The 17,035-nt window shown below is 48.1% G+C and overlaps 1 protein-coding gene across 1 annotated transcript in view; it reads left to right on the top strand.

Annotated features, from left to right (window-relative positions):
- The first annotated feature begins 469 nt into the window (after positions 1 to 469).
- The window catches only part of HK1 (hexokinase 1), a 91,118-nt gene continuing 74,552 nt past the window's right edge, over positions 470 to 17,035 (top strand). The window contains exons 1-2 of the mRNA XM_086679881.1: positions 470 to 580; positions 4,155 to 4,205. Coding sequence (XP_086536007.1) covers positions 554 to 580; positions 4,155 to 4,205 — 78 coding nt within the window. The 5' untranslated portion in view covers positions 470 to 553. The remainder of the gene's footprint in view (positions 581 to 4,154; positions 4,206 to 17,035) is intronic.

Genomic DNA, 17,035 nt, shown 5'->3' on the forward strand with positions numbered 1-17,035 from the left:
AAATCTTTTATTTACTTTTGAGAGAGACAGACAGAGAGAGACAGAGAGAGACAGAGTGCAAGTGAGGGAGGAACAGAGAGAGAGGGAGACACAGAATCTGAAGCAGGCTCCAGGCTCCGAGCTGTCAGCACAGAGCCCGACGCGGGGTTGGAACTCACAACCGCAAGTTCATGACCTGAGCCGAAGTCGGACGCCTGACCGACTGAGCCACCCAAGAACCCCTCAGATCTCTTTGGGAGTAGACAAGGCTGTAGTTGGTGAGGACACACCACCTCCAGACAGGGCTCCAGTGAATTTCTTCTAGAATAGTATCCTGACATTTTACTTCGGATTACGGATCCTTCTGGAAACAGGGGCCTGAACCTGCCCCCGGTCCTCAGTAGCGGCGTGTTTAGCCTCCCGGCTGGTGAGGAGAGGAATGAGACTGACGAACACTTGACTCTTCCTCCTTTGGGTTTGCTTTTCTCCAGGCCTCTTAGCCCGGGCTGCTGAGAGCAGAAGAGAAGAAAGAACCAGAAGAGAAGGAAGAACCCGGGCATAGCAGGTGCCCACCATGGGGCAGAGCTGCCAGCGAGGATGCGTAAGCTCTCCCCTTGCTTTTCTCTAACTTCACGTGGCCACTTGCACCGCGCAGCCCGGCCCACCCTCCCGCAGGCTGTTAGGTCGGGGTCCACTTTATAGGATGGAAACCCAGACCAGGAGCACAGCAGAGACATGTTATGGGATGAGGCAGGAGGCCCTCAGATCCAGCCTCTGACTCTCTGTGCAGTTTAATTTTTACCTGGGCCAGATAGGTCCTGACCAAGGGGAGCCCAGGGGGTCATTCACGTAACCCCTCGGTTAATCACTTCTTAGATCGTTACGCTGCGAAGTCATGAATGTGTGTCGAGAACAGGAGTGCGGCCTTTTCTAAGAGAAGCCTTCCATGGCCCTGTAAAAGCAGAAACCCATCCTTGCCTCTTACAGAGAGCCCAGCTCCTCCCCTGGATGTTGAAACAAACCTTGGAAAATGTTTATGGGACAAATGATGTTCTGAGTAGCTGGCTCATTTTCAGTTAACCTGTGCTGCAGAGGGTCCCTCTGGGGCAAGGACTCCCGATGCTCCCCTTTTACAGTCTGGGAAATCGAGGTACAATGTGGTTTAAGCCCAGCGACAAACACACAGCTGGGCCTTAAGGAATGCCCCGGGGACAGAATTCCCCCAGAGCAGCATGTCAGTCACTGCTGAGAAGACTTCCCTGGTCAGTGCGTGGGTGACAAATTAGCTCCCAGATAGCATGTGAGAGTGGGGAGGAGGGACCACAAACTCAAGCAGCTGCTGTTCCCCTCCATGTGAGGGGCCGGAGGGGGGGGGGGGGCAGGCAACTTTCCCTCAGTCCTCCGGGCCCGGCTTGAAAAGGCCCCCTTCATCACCTCTAAGGAGGGCTTTGCAATGTCCAGCCCCACATCCTTCCTACCTCGCAGGGCTTTGAGAGAATTGAATTTGACCCCGCTTCTCACACCCAAGTGGAAACTCAGTGTCACCTTTGAAACCTGACCGGTTACAGTGAGCAGGGGCGGCCACTAAATACATAAACCTGAAAACTCCTTAGGTCCCCGTCCCGCAATGCCTGTTCCTTCTCTCCTCCTTCTCTCCTCTCTGCTCCACAATCGGGGTGAACAAAGCTTTGCCTGCTCTGGGAAAGGAGTACCTCCAGCCCAGGAGATTTGTCTGGGATGTCATGGCCACCTCTCGTGGTCCCCACTGTCCCCTTCCTGTGCCCCCGCCTGGCCTCGCAAGCCTCAGGCAGGATGCCACTGAGGGTTTAAAGGAGGCCAGGCCTGCTTAGGAGAGGTGACACAAAGCAGCCAGTGTCACAGGCTCCACATGGCGGTCAGCAGCCTTGGGCACCGGCACTTGGAGTTCAGTGTCAATCTGTGGAATGTCCGGCGGGTCCTCTGTGGTCCTTGGGGGTCCAGAGAGGGGAGCACAGGCTCGGGGATCTCAGACACGAGTAGAAACCCAGCAGTTGGAAATCGGTTTGAGTGTCAAGTGGCGCGTGTGAGTTGTAGTTACTGCCCTGTGTCTCTGTGTCTGTGGTCTTTACCGTAACTTTCTACGAGCAACGGCTCTGTGCCAGCCTCTTCTCACGGTCTCCTTAAATGTTGACAAAGTTCCAATGAAGTAGGCAGCATTCTCATCTCTCAGATGGGAACCCAGAGGCTTAGGAAAGGGAAATTCCTTGCCTAATTTTACACAGCTCATCAGTGACAGATCTAGAACTTCAACTCTGGTCCCTCTGGCTCCAAGTCCCTGCTCTTTCTGCCTCCATGACAAACTCAAGGCGGCAGGTGAGGCGTGTGATGCCAACCGTAACTGCCGAAGGACATTCCTATTTCCTATTTTGAGTTGGTCCAGGTTTAGAAGTGTTGTGCTCTGGATATTGAATTCCCACTCTTTTAAAAAAAAAAGTTTTTTTAACGTTTATTTATTTTTGAGACAGAGAGAGACAGAGCATGAACGGGGGAGGGTCAGAGAGAGAGGGAGACACAGAATCTGAAACAGGTTCCAGGCTCTGAGCTGTCAGCACAGAGCCCGATGCGGGGCTCGAACTCACGGACCGCGAGATCATGACCTGAGCCGAAGTCGGACGCTTAACCGACTGAGCCACCCAGGCGCCCCTGAATTCCCACTCTTAATCTAAGGAAGGGCCAAAAATGATACGGTCCATTCAGTTCCTTTCTCCTTGGCTCCTTGGTTGTTCCAAGCTACAGAGAGTATTTTGCATTGTTTCCTTACGCTCAATTCTCACGACAGCCTGTAAATATCTGCAAGGCTTCTTTCGAGCCCTTTCAGTAGCTAGTCTGCTCTCATGGGTATCAGTGTAAAGCCTAGACTGTTTGGTTTTCAGCCAAGTGGAAAACTTGCCTAGATTGTCCTGGTCACTTGCATTGCCTCTGGGATGCCTTTTCTTGCTTCCCTATGACCATGATTTCTACAGAGCTTCTCTGATTAGCAGCCTACTCAGAAGAGGGCACAGTTTTTTCAGTTCATGAACAATAATCATTTACCGAGCACCTGCCCTAGGTGAGGCAAGGCAGGAAGTGCTGAAAAGATGGTCTCTGCCCTTCAGGGAGGATCCATGGGTTACCCCCCGCCTCTACGACCCGGATTCTTACGGGGACTGGCTGCATGCCTGTGGGCCGCTGCGCAACCTTCTAGAAACCCCAGGCCCCTTCCTTATAAAGTGGGGTTGCCTCTTGTGCTCTGTCACTTAGCATTCCTTGCCTTCTCACCACCCCACCCCCCAGAGTGGTGGTTGCAAGAGTCCCAAGAGCAGCAAGAGAGGGCCGGCCTGAGCACAAGCGTGGCTGAAGCTACCGCTTGTGTCGTGCTGTTACCGTCCTACTGGCTAAAGCCAGTCACACAGCCAAACCCAGAGTCGCCGTGGGAGGAGACGACAGAGAATAGTATGGGTACAGGGAGGAGAACCATTATGGCTGTTTTCCGCAAACAATTTCCTACATCTTCCATATCCCTTCAGCCGCCATCATGAAGAAATCTACATGGGCCTCTCTCTTACTGGCAGCAGCTTCCAAAACCTGTGAGGCATGGGAAGTTGTAAGAGGGGTATGAAACGGCAGGATGCTAACTCATCCAGCTGGCTGCTACTTGATGGCCACATTCTCACCATGTTCTTCTGGCAAGTATTGCATCCTGCAATCTTGGGGACACGGTGTGGCCAATGGTTCAGCAGGGACAGACCCCTGTGATCCCAGAGCTCCCCCCCACACCTCTCCAGCAGCTCAGCACTGCGCTTTCGCTGTTGATTGACTCATCCGTCTTCCCTGGTGGATTGTGGGCTCCCTGCAGGCGGAGCCACCATTGTTTTTCATCTTTGAACCCCCCCACTTCCTAGCACAGAACCCGCACATTTGTAAGCACCTAACCCACGCTGATGTGAATAAATTCACGAATAAGACATTTCTGAGCTCTGCTGGGCTTCATCCAGATTAGGGCTAATCATCTTAGAATTTACTCAGCGATTTCGGGGTTACTTACAGTTACCGTCGCTTTCTGAGCACGACTGATAAGTTATGAGCATCAATATGTTTTGAGTGCAAGTTGCTAAGATGCCTTTGTAACACGTTATTTTGTCCTGTGTTTCTTTAAGAGTGAAGAAGCATCTGAAAAGCCCATCAAGCCCCCACTTACTGAAGTTAAGGTAAGAAGCTTAAATGTTCTTTCCATTTCCTGTAACATTTTCTGTAAAAGAGAGAGAGTCTGTGGCAATTCCCTTTGGGCATTCTGACCCCGGTTCCAGTGAGCCAAGCAGCCCTATAATGGATTCCCCCGGGGGCTGTGCTGGGGGTGGGGAGAGCATCTACCTCTAACCTGTTCCTCCCCGGGCCCAGCCCAGCTCACAGGACAGGTGCTTTGTGAGGGGGCCTTTGCTACTAGGTTGTTCTCCTAGCCCTTTCTTGGGAGCAAAATACTGAGTGTCAGAGCTAAACACAGGACCTTCCTGCACTTGGAGCTACATGGCATACCGACTGTGGGAGAGGCTCCGGAGAGAGAGAATACAAGGGTCTCTCCCCTCTCTTGTCTTTTCCCAGTGTGCAGAATCAGGCACGCCAGGAACTTGGTGCCCGTCCCCTCTGCACTGGAACACGGACAAGTTTCAGTTCTTTCCTATTGACATAGCCCAGATGGTTCCAAGTCAGAGAATTTTCTGTGCTATTTGTGATGGCCTACCGCCTGCCCTCTCATTCCCCACGCGGGCACTTGGCTGTGCCTTTAGAGTTGCGGTAGAGTGAATCTGAGGGGCGTGGCTTCATGGGAAGGTGGGGAGGTGGAGTATTGAAAGAGTCAGTTTGCTGGGAGAAAAAGGCAGTAACTTTTGATTTCTTCTGCACCTGGGTCCTCCTGCATCTAGTCCAAGGTGAGGTCCGAGGCTGGGCCTGGAATCACAGTCCCCTCTACCTTGCTTCTTATTCCACCATCAAGCAGCCATATTCTTGTTCTTTCAAAAATGAAGAAGAGACTCCAGCCTTTGAGGACTTATGGCTGAGAAGCGAAGTTCAACATGCAGAAAAGGAAAAAGTTGCAGTGTGTGTCTTAGGAGCAGATGAGGGAGGGATCTGCCCTGTCTTGGGGAGAGAAAGAAGGTTGGAGAGAGGAGGTGAGATTTACAGACAGTCTTGAAGCAGAAGAAGCAATCTGCGGGCCAGGAAGGACATTCCAGGGGCAAACAGCAGCAAGGGCAAACGCAGAGCCTGTGAAAGATGGAAAGAAGTCTGGAGGCTGCCTGGTGTGGTGCTGGTAGGGAAGGCAGGAAGGGAGGCTAATGACATTGGGTGGGGCTGGCACTGGATGTCCGGCTAAGGAGCTCTATGGAGGAGGCCCAAAAGATCTTTAGGCTGAGGAATCATGTGATTAAATTGTGTTCTGTCTGGGGCGCCTGGGTGGCTCAGTCGCTTAAGCGGCCGACTTCGGCTCAGGTCGTGATCTCGCGCTCCGTGGGTTCGAGCCCCGCATCGGGCTCTGTGCTGACGGCTCGGAGCCTGGAGCCTGCTTCGGATTCTGTGTCTCCCTCTCTCTCTGCCCCTTGCCTGCTCACACTCTGTCTCCCTGTCTCTCAAAAATAAATAAACATAAAAAAAAAATTGTGTTCTGTCTGGAAGCAGCAAGGAGCATGAGCCTTGAGCCTCCAGGAAACCAGACGGCGGGTTAGCGGGGCTGAGAGTAGAGACATCTCGAGAGGTGGTGTGTGTGCAAAATGGTGCACCTCAGAGTGGAAAGAACAAAGTACTACCAGTTCCATTGTTACCAATTTTTAAAGACCAATCAGCATGGTAGCCTTGCTTGGTGAACCTTCTAGATGGCTACTTGTATCATCTTGTACTCAGGGTCTCTCGCAATGAGGAGAGCCTGATAGGGGTCCCTACCTTTGTTTCCAGGGCTATTTTTTTTTTTTTTTTAATTTTTTTTTTTCAACGTTTATTTATTTTGGGGACAGAGAGAGACAGAGCATGAACGGGGGAGGGGCAGAGAGAGAGGGAGACACAGAATCGGAAACAGGCTCCAGGCTCCGAGCCATCAGCCCAGAGCCTGACGCGGGGCTCGAACTCACAGACCGCGAGATCATGACCTGGCTGAAGTCGGACGCTTAACCGACTGCGCCACCCAGGCGCCCCTCCAGGGCTATTTTTAGCGTATTATGAGGCATCACTATCTTATAACCCCCTGGTTGAGGAAGTTTTATATATCATATTATCTGGATATATGATAGATATATGATATCTATAATACATATCATATTAACTAGGAAGACCCTCACAAAATAAGCAAGTGGCTTAGAGAGGTTTCTGCACAGAAACTATGGATTAAAGCTAATGAACAATGGAGCTCCTGGTTGGATCAGTCGGAAGAGAGAGTGAGAGAACAACTCTTGATCTCAAGGTCATGAGTTTGAGCCTCATGCTGGGTATAGAGATTACTAAAAATAAATAAACTTAAAAACGAAACAATCTAATGAACAAGGAGAACATAAGAGCACTGATTCATTTCCTATCCCTGGTACAAGCTCCTCATCAGCCACATCTTGGGGTTAAAAGAAATAAAAGATCTGATCAGATACAATAAGTAGTCAGAAAAAGAAAATGGGCCAGGCTATTTGAATTCTGGCTTTATTCTGTATATCACTAATGATAAACTAATCTCTATGTATACAAAGGGCTTGAGATAATTAGGTAATGATACTATTAGGCCACTACATTTTAAAATAGTTAATTTCATCCTTGTGTCTTTTTTTTAAATTGAAGTATAATTTGCTAGCAGTCAAATGCATAAAGCCTAAGTTGTTGGCTCAAGAAGTTTGAACACATGTATATACCTATATAACTACCACCCAGTTCAAGATATAGAATAGTTTCATCACCCCCCAAAATCTCAGGTCCCTTTCCAGCCACTACTTTCCCATCCCCTGTCCTGAGGATATCATTGTTCTGACTTCTATCACCATAGGTTAGTTTTCCTGTTCTTGAACCTCATTTAAATTTTTTTTTTTTTTTCAACGTTTATTTATTTTTGGGACAGAGAGAGACAGAGCATGAACGGGGGAGGGTCAGAGAGAGAGGGAGACACAGAATCGGAAACAGGCTCCAGGCTCTGAGCCATCAGCCCAGAGCCCGACGCGGGGCTCGAACTCACGGACCGTGAGATCGTGACCTGGCTGAAGTCGGACGCTTAACCGACTGCGCCACCCAGGCGCCCCGAACCTCATTTAAATGTAATCATACATGTGTGCTCTTTTGTACCTGGCTTTCTATATTTTTATTTGCTGCATGTATTGAATTCATTCCTACATGATCTTGTATGTAGAAAATCCTAAGGTATACTCTCTCTCTCTCTCTCTCTCTCTCTCTCTCTCACACACACACACACACACACACATGCGTGCACGCATGCACATGTAGAATAAATACATTCAGCAAGGTTGCAGAATACAAAATCGATAGATGAAAATCAATTGTTCTTCCATACATTTGCAAGGAACAATCAAAAAATGAAACTAAGAAAACAGTTTCATTTATAATAGCATCAGAAGACAATACTTAGGAATAAACTTAAAAGAAGTCCAAGACTTATACTCTGAAAACTACAAAACATTGTTGAAGAAAATTGAAGAAATCTAAATAAATGGAAAGACATTCATGTTCATGAATTGGAAGACTTAATATTAAGTTAGCAATACTCCCCAAATTGATCTACAGATTCAACACAATCCCTATCAAAAACACAGCTGGCGGGCACCTAGGTGGCTCAGTCAGTTAAGTGTCTGACTTTGTCTCAGGTCATGATCTCACAGCTCATGAGTTCGAGCCCCGCATCAGGTTCTGTGATGATAGCTCAGAGCCTGGAACCTGCTTCAGATTCTGTCTGTCTCTCTCCCTCTGCCCCTCCCCTGCTCTCTCTCTCTCTCTCTCTGAAAAATGAATAAACACTAAAAAAAAAAATTAAAAAAAAACTAGGTGGCTTCTTTGCAGAAATTGGTAAATTAATCCTAAAATCCATATGGAAATGGAAGGTACTCAAGTTAGCCAAAACATCTTAAATAAGTAGAAAGTCAAGGAATTCCCGTTTCCTGTTTGCAAAACTTGTAAAGCTACAGTAATCAAGACAGCATTGTACCAGCATAAGGATAGACCTATAGATCAACGGAATAGAATTGAGAGTCCAGAGATAAACCTTTACATTTACAGTCATTTGGTTTTCACAGGGGTATGAAAAAAATTCAATGTGTAAGGGTAATCTCGTCAACAAATGGTGCTATGACAATTGGATATCCACATGTGAAAGAATGACGTTGAATCCCTACCTCATACCATATACAAAAATTAATTCACAATGGATCAAAGACCTAAATGCAATAGCTAAAATTATAAAACTCTTAGGATAACACATCGATATGAATCTTTATGACTTTGGATTTGGCAATGGTTTCTTAATATGATACCTGTTGTGGGCTGGATTGTGTCCCTCCACTCCCTAATTTATATGTTGAAGTTTTAACTCTTAGGACTTCAGAATGTAGTCATATCTGGAGATATTTAAATAGGTAATTTAAAACGAGGTCTGTAGAATGGGCCCTATTCCAATCTGACTGGCATATTTTCAAGAAGAGGAAATTTGGACACATGAAGAGACATCACAGATGTGTGCACATAGGGAGAAGACCAGGTGAGGATGGGGGCTATCTGCAAGCTGAGGAAAGAGTCCTTAGAAGAAACCAAACCTTCCCACATCTTGATCTTGGACTTCTAGCCTCCAGAACTGTGAGAAGATACATTTCTGTTGTTTAAGGCACCTAGTCTGTGGTATTTTACGACAACGCTAGTAAATTAACGCAACACCAAAAGAACCCCAAAAGTGGAAACAACCAAAGACCCATCAATTGTTGAATGAATAAACAAATGGTGGTATATCCACACAATAGAATATTATTCAGAAATAAAAAGGACTGAAGTTCAGATATGTACTACAATGTGAATGAACTTTAAAAACTTGCTGAATGAGGGGCGCCTGGGTGGCGCAGTCGGTTAAGCGTCCGACTTCAACCAGGTCACGATCTCACGGTCCGTGAGTTCGAGCCCCGCATCAGGCTCTGGGCTGATGGCTCAGAGCCTGGAGCCTGTTTCCAATTCTGTGTCTCCCTCTCTCTCTGCCTCTCCCCCGTTCATGCTCTGTCTCTCTCTGTCCCCAAAATAAATAAACGTTGAAAAAAAAAAAATTAAAAAAAAAACAAACTTGCTGAATGAAAGAAGCCAGTCACCAAAGACCACATACTGTGTGATTCCATGTCTATGAAATGTCCAGAATAGGCAAATCTGTAGAGATGGGAAGTAGATTGGTAGTTGCCTAGGGCCAGGGAGCATGGGAGCTTGGGGGATGACAGATAATGGGTACAATGTTTCATTTTGGGATCATAAAAATGTTCTAAAAACGATTGTGGTAAGGATGTCACAACTCTGCAATTATGTTAAAAATCATTGAACTGTACACTTTAAATGGGTGAATTATATGGTATGTGAATTATATCTCAGTAAAACTGTTACCAAAGGGGGAGAAAGCGTTCCATTTTTTTACCTGAGAAGTATGAGTTACGTAGAGATCTAATATGATTTTTTTATCCTCTCACTTTCTCATAGACATTTGGCTTGTTTCTAGTTTGGGCTATTATTAATAAAGTGCTGTGAACATTTGTGTGCAAATGCCCAAATATGGACATATGCTTTACTTTCTCTTGGGTAAATACCCAGGAGTGGAATCTCCAGATCATGGGGTAGGTATATATTAAACTTTTTTAGGAAGAGCCAAGAGCACCTGGGTGGCTCAGTCAGTTAAGCATCTGACTTGGGCTGAGCTCATGATCTCATAGTTTGTGAGTTCTAGCCCCACATTGGGCTCTGTACTGACAGCTCAGAGCCTGGAGCCTGCTTTGGATTCTGTGTCTCCCTCTCCTTCTGTACTCTGTCTCTCTTTCTCTCTCACTCTCTCTCAAAAATAAGTAAACATTAAAAAAAATATTAAGAACAACCAAACAGTTCCAAAGTAGTGTCATTTTACACTCTCATCTGTCCCATTTATTTTCATGTCTGTTGCAGGTATTTTTTTTTTTTTTGAGAGAGAGAGAGAATGAGAGAGAGCACAAGAGGGGAGGGGCAGTGGGAGAGGGAGAGAGAGAATCTTAACCAGGCTCCACACCTAGTGCAGAGCCCTATGTGGGGCTCAATCTCACAACCCTGAGATCATGACCTGAACCGAAATCAAGAGTTGGATGCTTAACCGATTGAGCCACCTAGGCACCCCTAGGTATGTTTTATAACATAAATAATACATTAGTGCAGTCGTACGCATTGATAGTTATAAATAAATATACAGGGGCGCCTGGGTGGCTCAGCCCGTTGAGCAACCAACTCTGGATTTTGGCTCAGGTCTTGATCTACAGTTCATGAGATCAAGCCCCATGTCAGGCTCTGTGCTGAGACTGTTTGGGATTCTCTCTCCCCCTCTGACCCTCCCCTGCTCATTCTCTCTCTCAAAATAAATAAATAAACATAAAAAAAAGTAAATATACAGATTGCTCAGATACATGATCAAAACATTTTTACTACAGAGGATTCTGAATAGACCAGTTCTGTGGCCTGGGACTAGGAGAGACTTGATATAGCTAAAGGTTTTGCATTAGTTTTACAAGAGTGCAATAGCAAATTGCCACAAACTGGTGGTTTAATTTTTTTTTTACTATTTTAATTTTTTTTATTTTTTATTTTTGAAAGAGAGAGAGACAGAGACAGAGCATGAGCAGGGGAGGGGCAGAGAGAGAGGGAGACACAGAATCTGAAGCAGGTTCCAGGCTCTAGCCATCAGCACAGAGCCCGATGCGGGGCTCGAACTCACGGACCCTGAGACCATGACCTGAGCTGAAGTTGGACGCTCAACCGACTGAGCCACCCAGGCGCCCTTAATTTTTTTTAATGTTATTTTAATGTTTAATTTTTAATGTTATTTTAATTTAAATTAATTAAACAACTTTAATTTTTAACGAATAAATTTTTTTAATTTTAATTAATTGAAAATTTAAAAATTTTAATGTTATTTTATTTTTGAGCAAGAGAAAGCAAGAGAGAGGGAGAGAGAGAGAGAACGAGCAGGGGAGGGGCAGAGAGAGAGGGAGACACGGAATCCAAAGCGGGCTCCAGGCCCCCAGCTGTCAGCACAGAGCCCGACGGGAGGCTCAAAGCCACGAACCCGTGAGTTCATGACCTGAGCTGAAATCGAACGCTGAACCGACTGAGCCGCCAGGTGCCTCGTTGGTGGTTTAAAATGACAGGAATTTATTATCTCACAGTTCTGTAGGCCAGAAGTCTGAAATCAGGGTGTCAGCAGGGCGGGGCTCCCTCCCCAGGCTCTAGGCGAGGATCCTTCCTGGCCTCTTTCACTTCTGGTGGCTCCAGGCGCTCCTTGGTTTGTGGCTGCAGAACCCCCTCTCTTCTCTGCCTCCGCCTTCACGTGGCATTCTCCCCCACTGTCTTCTCTTCTGCCTCTTATCAGGAAGGTCATTGGATTTAGGGACCACCGGTCATCCAGGAAGATCTTGAGATCCTCAACTGAATTATGTATGCAAAGACCCTTTTTGGCAAATACGGTCATGTGCACAGGTTATGGGGATTAGGGCGTATCTTTTAGCGGGCACCATTCAGTCCTCTGCAGCCCTGTTCTAGCAGAAGGAATGGGGAGGAGAGGGTGGATTCAGGAGAGTTCTTAGGTTGGACGTGTTTTGTTTTTGTTCTTGAGGCACGGACATAGGTAGACTCAATAGGGTTTAGTGGCAGATTAGAGGCGAGGCATTTGGGAGGGGAAAGCCTCAAGGGTAATGGTCAGGTTTCCAGCTGATGGGAAGATGGTTCCTACCTGGGACATTCTTTTCCCAAGAAGGAAGAGGAAGCTTAGGCGTGCATAAGCAGACCACAGCCTACGCTCCATTTTGTTCTGGTGTCTGCTCACGTGTCGTATCGTCAGAGAGGTCTCCCCAGTGGTTCTCTTACTCTCTGCTGTTCAACCTGGGCATCGGTTAGGGTTAGATTTGGCTGGTAGCAACGGAAAACCCTCCAACAGCAGTTGTGTTAACCCATTGGAATTTTCTTTCTCTCTCGGGTTCTAGACATCTATGAGGCAGTCCGTAGGGGGCTGATGTGGGGCATCTTGGTGACAGGGATACAAGCTTGTTTTTTGTTGCTGTTGCTCGGTTTTGTGGGACTGCCATTCCCAAGGTTCTCTCGTAACCCGAGACATCCCGGTTCTCTAGACAATCTGTCTCTATTTCAGCCAGTAGGAAGGAAGAATGCCCATAATCACTGTGTCTTAAGGAAGGCTCCAGGAAGCTAGAATGAGATGCCCTCATTTTCACCTCTTTGGCCAGAACTTGCTCCCATGGCCACATCTAGCTGCACAGTAGATGGAGTCTTTACTCGGGTGGGGGGGGGGTGAGGGCTGGAGTCAGCTGAAAATTGGAGCATTCATTAGTTAAGACAAAGGGGAAATGGAAATTGTAGGATGTGTCACCTACATTCTGCTTTGTTTTTCCTCCTAGCCCCTGAGCTGACGTATATTTGATTTGTGACTTGTTTACTGCCTGTTCCTCCCCACCGGAACGTGTGGGCAGGGACTCTGTCCTGCTCACCTGCACATTTCCAGTGACTAGGAAGGACAAGCAGACTAGGTGCTTCACAAATGTTTGTTGAGGGAATAAATGACAGGCTGGGGAAGTGAGAAGAGAGAGTAAGTTTAAGAAGAAGAAAGGACTGGGATGTGAGACATACCAACTTCCAGGCGCCCAGGGGGTCTCAGAGCTGACCTTCATGGGCAGTAGTTGGAAAATGAACTGGGGTTCAGGAGAGAAGTGGGGGCTGGACTCTTGACACATGTGATTCTTTGGGGGAGGCGTCTGGGTGGCTCAGTCGGTTGGGAGGCTGACTCTTGATTTCGGGTCAGGTCATGGTCTCAAGGTTCGTGAGATCGAGCCCCGCGTTGGGCTTTGTGCTGACAGCACAGAGACCTGACTGGGATTCTCTCCCTCCCTCTCTGTCTCTGCCCCTCCTTCCCCAAACAAATAAATAAACATTAAAAAAAAAAAAGAAATTTACAAAAAAATACAAAGAGCAATTCTTTGGGTAGGGCACAGTGGGATGGACCCACAGGAGACAGCGAGGGAGGAGGGCATACTCAGCCAGCTCAGCTGAATCTACCAAGCCACATGCCCCCGTCCCCACCGCACTGGGAAGGGCAACTGCTTCCATACCTCCTTTACGGCCCCTCTGGTCAGGTCAGTCTGCCTCACCATGTGGTCTGAGGATGCCCTTTACGAGAGAGGGCCCTGCAGAGCCGGGATCCACGTGCCCCACCTTACAAATCTAACCAAGCATGACTCGGTACCCCAGGGGAGCAGCTCCCCAACACAGGTTTCTGGACCCCTCTGTGACTGAGGCATCACTGGGCCTGAATAGAATAAGAGAAATATAGACAATATGATAAGACGAATATTTGACCGTTAGAGCAGTCTTGAGCCAGACTGTCTGGGCACACATTCCAGCTCTTCGCAGTAGCTGTGTGGCCTTGGAGACAAGTCACTTAACCTCTCTGTGACTCAAGAGTCTCATCTATAAAATGGGGGATGTAACTAGTATTTATCTCATTAGTTTGTTCTGAGGGTCAAAAAAATGAATCTAAGTAAAGAATTTAGGACGGTAACCCGGTCCACAGTAAGTTCGACCTGAGAACTAGCTATTATTATAATGCCAGAGGTATTTCGTTTAAAAAGCAGCCCTTATTTTTCTTTCCCTGGTTTAAAACCTCTTTTCCTTTGGGAAATTATGGTGATAGGAGACGGGAATTGTAACTAAGAAATTATCTTTTCTTAGCAAAATGAAAAGTCAGTACCTGGTTTTTATTTATGTGTGTGCTTAATTTGCTGGCCTGTGAAACCCCGCAGCCTAGGAACCCTGCCTAGACGCTGAGATGGACTCTCCTACGTGAACATTTCCTTCTATCTTTTGGAGTTAATTCTAACAGGGCAGGATTGCAGACTTTTTGTTGGCCCTGTCATGCTGCTTGTGTGTGGGCGTTGGAGAGAACTATCCCAGGAAACTCAGACTAACCAGCAAGGTGACTTTTGAGATTGCTCTGTTCCAATGAGATAGGGGCTTCCTTTGGAAAAGGAGCTGGCTTGAAGGAAGGAGCAGGGCTGGAGACAGGCAGGCCTCGGCAGTCTGGATAACCCTTCCTCCAGGCCATCATTCTTTGTGCATAGCAGGCCTACTGGGCTCACAATGGTATGAGCATGGGATGTCCAACAAGCCACAGGGCCAGACTGGGCTTTACCTCGCTCCCCTGAGGGACTATCATCCCCACAGGGAAGTAGAAACCTTCTTGGCACAGAAGCTGAGACGGGTTATCTCTGGGCATCAGGTCCTTTCTGAGCCAGGTAAACAGCTCAGGGTTGAGCAAGGGGCAGCCAGAAGGAGACCTTTATGATCCTGAAAGGGGTGGGACTTGGGTGAAGCAAGAGAGGTGCCTACGTGTGCAAGATTTAAATCTTGCATTCAAATCTTGCATCCGAGGTACCGCTCTTGCCTCATCTTAACCCCAGCCCCAACACCTGAGGCCTTGTGCCTGTAAATTCCAGCTGTCAAGGGCCAAAAACTTGAAGGCCTAAGTGGGGGCAGACATTAGCGTGTATCAGTGAAGGGGCAGACTGGGTGGGGCCTGGGGCCAGCTGCAGTACCCCGGCACTGTCTGAAGGGGGCAGTGGCTGCTCAGTTCTAGCTGAGCATTGCCACGTGATAACCTGGGCCCTGTGTGAGCAGACCTAAGATGCTGGGGAATCTGGATTGTATTGTATTGTATTATTTTATTTTTTTAAGTTTCTTTTGAGAGAGAGAGAGAGAGAGAGAGAGAGACGGACAGAACAGAGCACACAAGCGGGGGAGGGGCAGAGAGGGAAAGAGAGAATCCCAAGGAGGCTCCACACTGCCGGCACAGAGCCTGATGTGGGGCTCCAACCCACAAACTGAGAGATCATGACCTGAGCCGAAGTCAAGAGCCAGATGCTTATCCGACTGAGCTACCCAGGTGCCCTGGGAACGTGGGTTTTAAAGCAAATCTCCTAACTTTTAAGTGCTTCCTCATATTTATAAAATACTAGGCGGGCCAAATAAGATACGCTGGAGGCCATGTTTTAGTCTGGCGGTTGCCAACTTATAACCTCTGTTGTGATGCCGCCGGAAGGCAGAACTTCGGGCAAATGAAAGAGGCAGGGAGACAGGCCAGGAATGTGACCTTCCGCCCCCAGCCACTCCAGGGGCTGAGCCCTGGTGCTTCTTCACCAGAATCCTTCTCACAAAGGAGCAAAGCTGTCTGCAGAGTTGATGAGAAAGCCACCGTGAACTTGCATCTCGGTGTGCTCCACGTCCGCAGGGCCACCAGGGCCCCGGAGGAACTGCGCTCGGCGTTGTCCGAGAGAGACTGCAAACGATAGTGCCGGCAGGCTCATTTCAGAAATTTCCTCCAGATGTTCCCATGGCAAGTCAGCGCTTTTCATTCCAGAAGCTGGGGTTCGGACTCCGCTCCGGGTCAGTTCAGCCATCATCTGGGGCTGAGGCCTGGGCATCAACGTTTGTAAAAGCTCTCCAGGTGATCATTTTGTGCAGCCAGGTTGAAAACCACAGATCTAACCGATAGAAACGTTGGGTCAGGATCCCTTCCAGGTGCTTCTCCTCGGAACGTGCTTTGTGTGACCACAGCCCCCCTCCCCGGAGCATCCAGGATGCCAACATGCTAGCCTTTTCTTTTTTCCCTTTCGCTGTCTTTCAGACCTTAAATGTGCTCTATAACCTCCATAACCCTCATTGACTGATTGAGTGGGGATAATGATATTTGTGTTGCCCTTCTAACCTCACCAGCGTGTTATCAGGAGAAATGAGGCAATAAATGAAAAAATAAATGCTCTGTAAACCATCAGTATTATGCAAACACTGCTGTTAGAAGTGTACTTCCAGGTGCTGGGGTATGGCTTTGGTCCACTGGAGAGAATTTCTGGAGCAGCGTTCCTAGGGCCCTGGGTCAGATGTGAATTGTGACATCCTGACTTAGCTGTGGCCTGCCTTCTCTTACCGGCAGGTGCATTTTGTGGGCGGCAGCCTGGCGTGGCCTGACCACTCCCCCCCACCCCAACTCCTACAGGAGGGAGCATACTAAATGAATAGAGACACCCAGGGGATGTCGGCCAGAGGGTAAGGCCATCTGGAGGGTGAGGGGAGATGTGTCGAACTAGATTTCCAATGCTCAGCGTCCTGTCTGCTCTTCCTTGGAGTCCGGAGAGTAATCAGCAAGGGGCTTAGCTGGGTTCCAACAGCTATAGGACAGCAAAAAGAAGTGGGATAATAAAGAAGTACATGAGGTGACAACTGGCATGATAAAGAGAGGACACAGGCCCAGCTCTGAGCCCAGGAGCAGTCATAGCAGTGTAACATGGGCTGTGGTCTCAGAAAGCTGTCTGATTGGGGCAGATGAGACCGGCCCCCCAGAAGACAGTCAAAAGTATCAGGCAGACTGTTATGAGTCAGTGTCACTTATCCGAGGCCCTGGCAGTGAGGGTGGGGGGGGGGGCGGGGGGAAGGATGGACGGAGCACCGGCTGGGCATCAGAACTGGGTTTAAGCCCCAGCTCCGACCTCTAGCACAGCCTGACACTAGACAAGATGGCTTGCTCGTTGCGTTGCAGGTTCCTAGTCTGTAAAGAAGAGTCTTGGTCTCGATCTAGATGGATTCTGAGCATAGTCCGAGTTTCTCCTGTGGAAGTGCTGAGGCCTGGGAGATTGGGGTGAGTAGCCATGCTCAGGAGAGGCTTTTATGGGGAGGGTGGGAGAGCTGGGCCTTCGGTGAGACTGACACTTGGTCAGGTCAGCGGGAGGTGAGCAGAGAAGGCAGGGCAAGC

This window comes from Puma concolor, chromosome D2 (assembly GCF_028749965.1).
Source record: "Puma concolor isolate L17-30 chromosome D2, mPumCon1.1.hap2, whole genome shotgun sequence".
Taxonomy (NCBI): domain Eukaryota; kingdom Metazoa; phylum Chordata; class Mammalia; order Carnivora; family Felidae; genus Puma; species Puma concolor.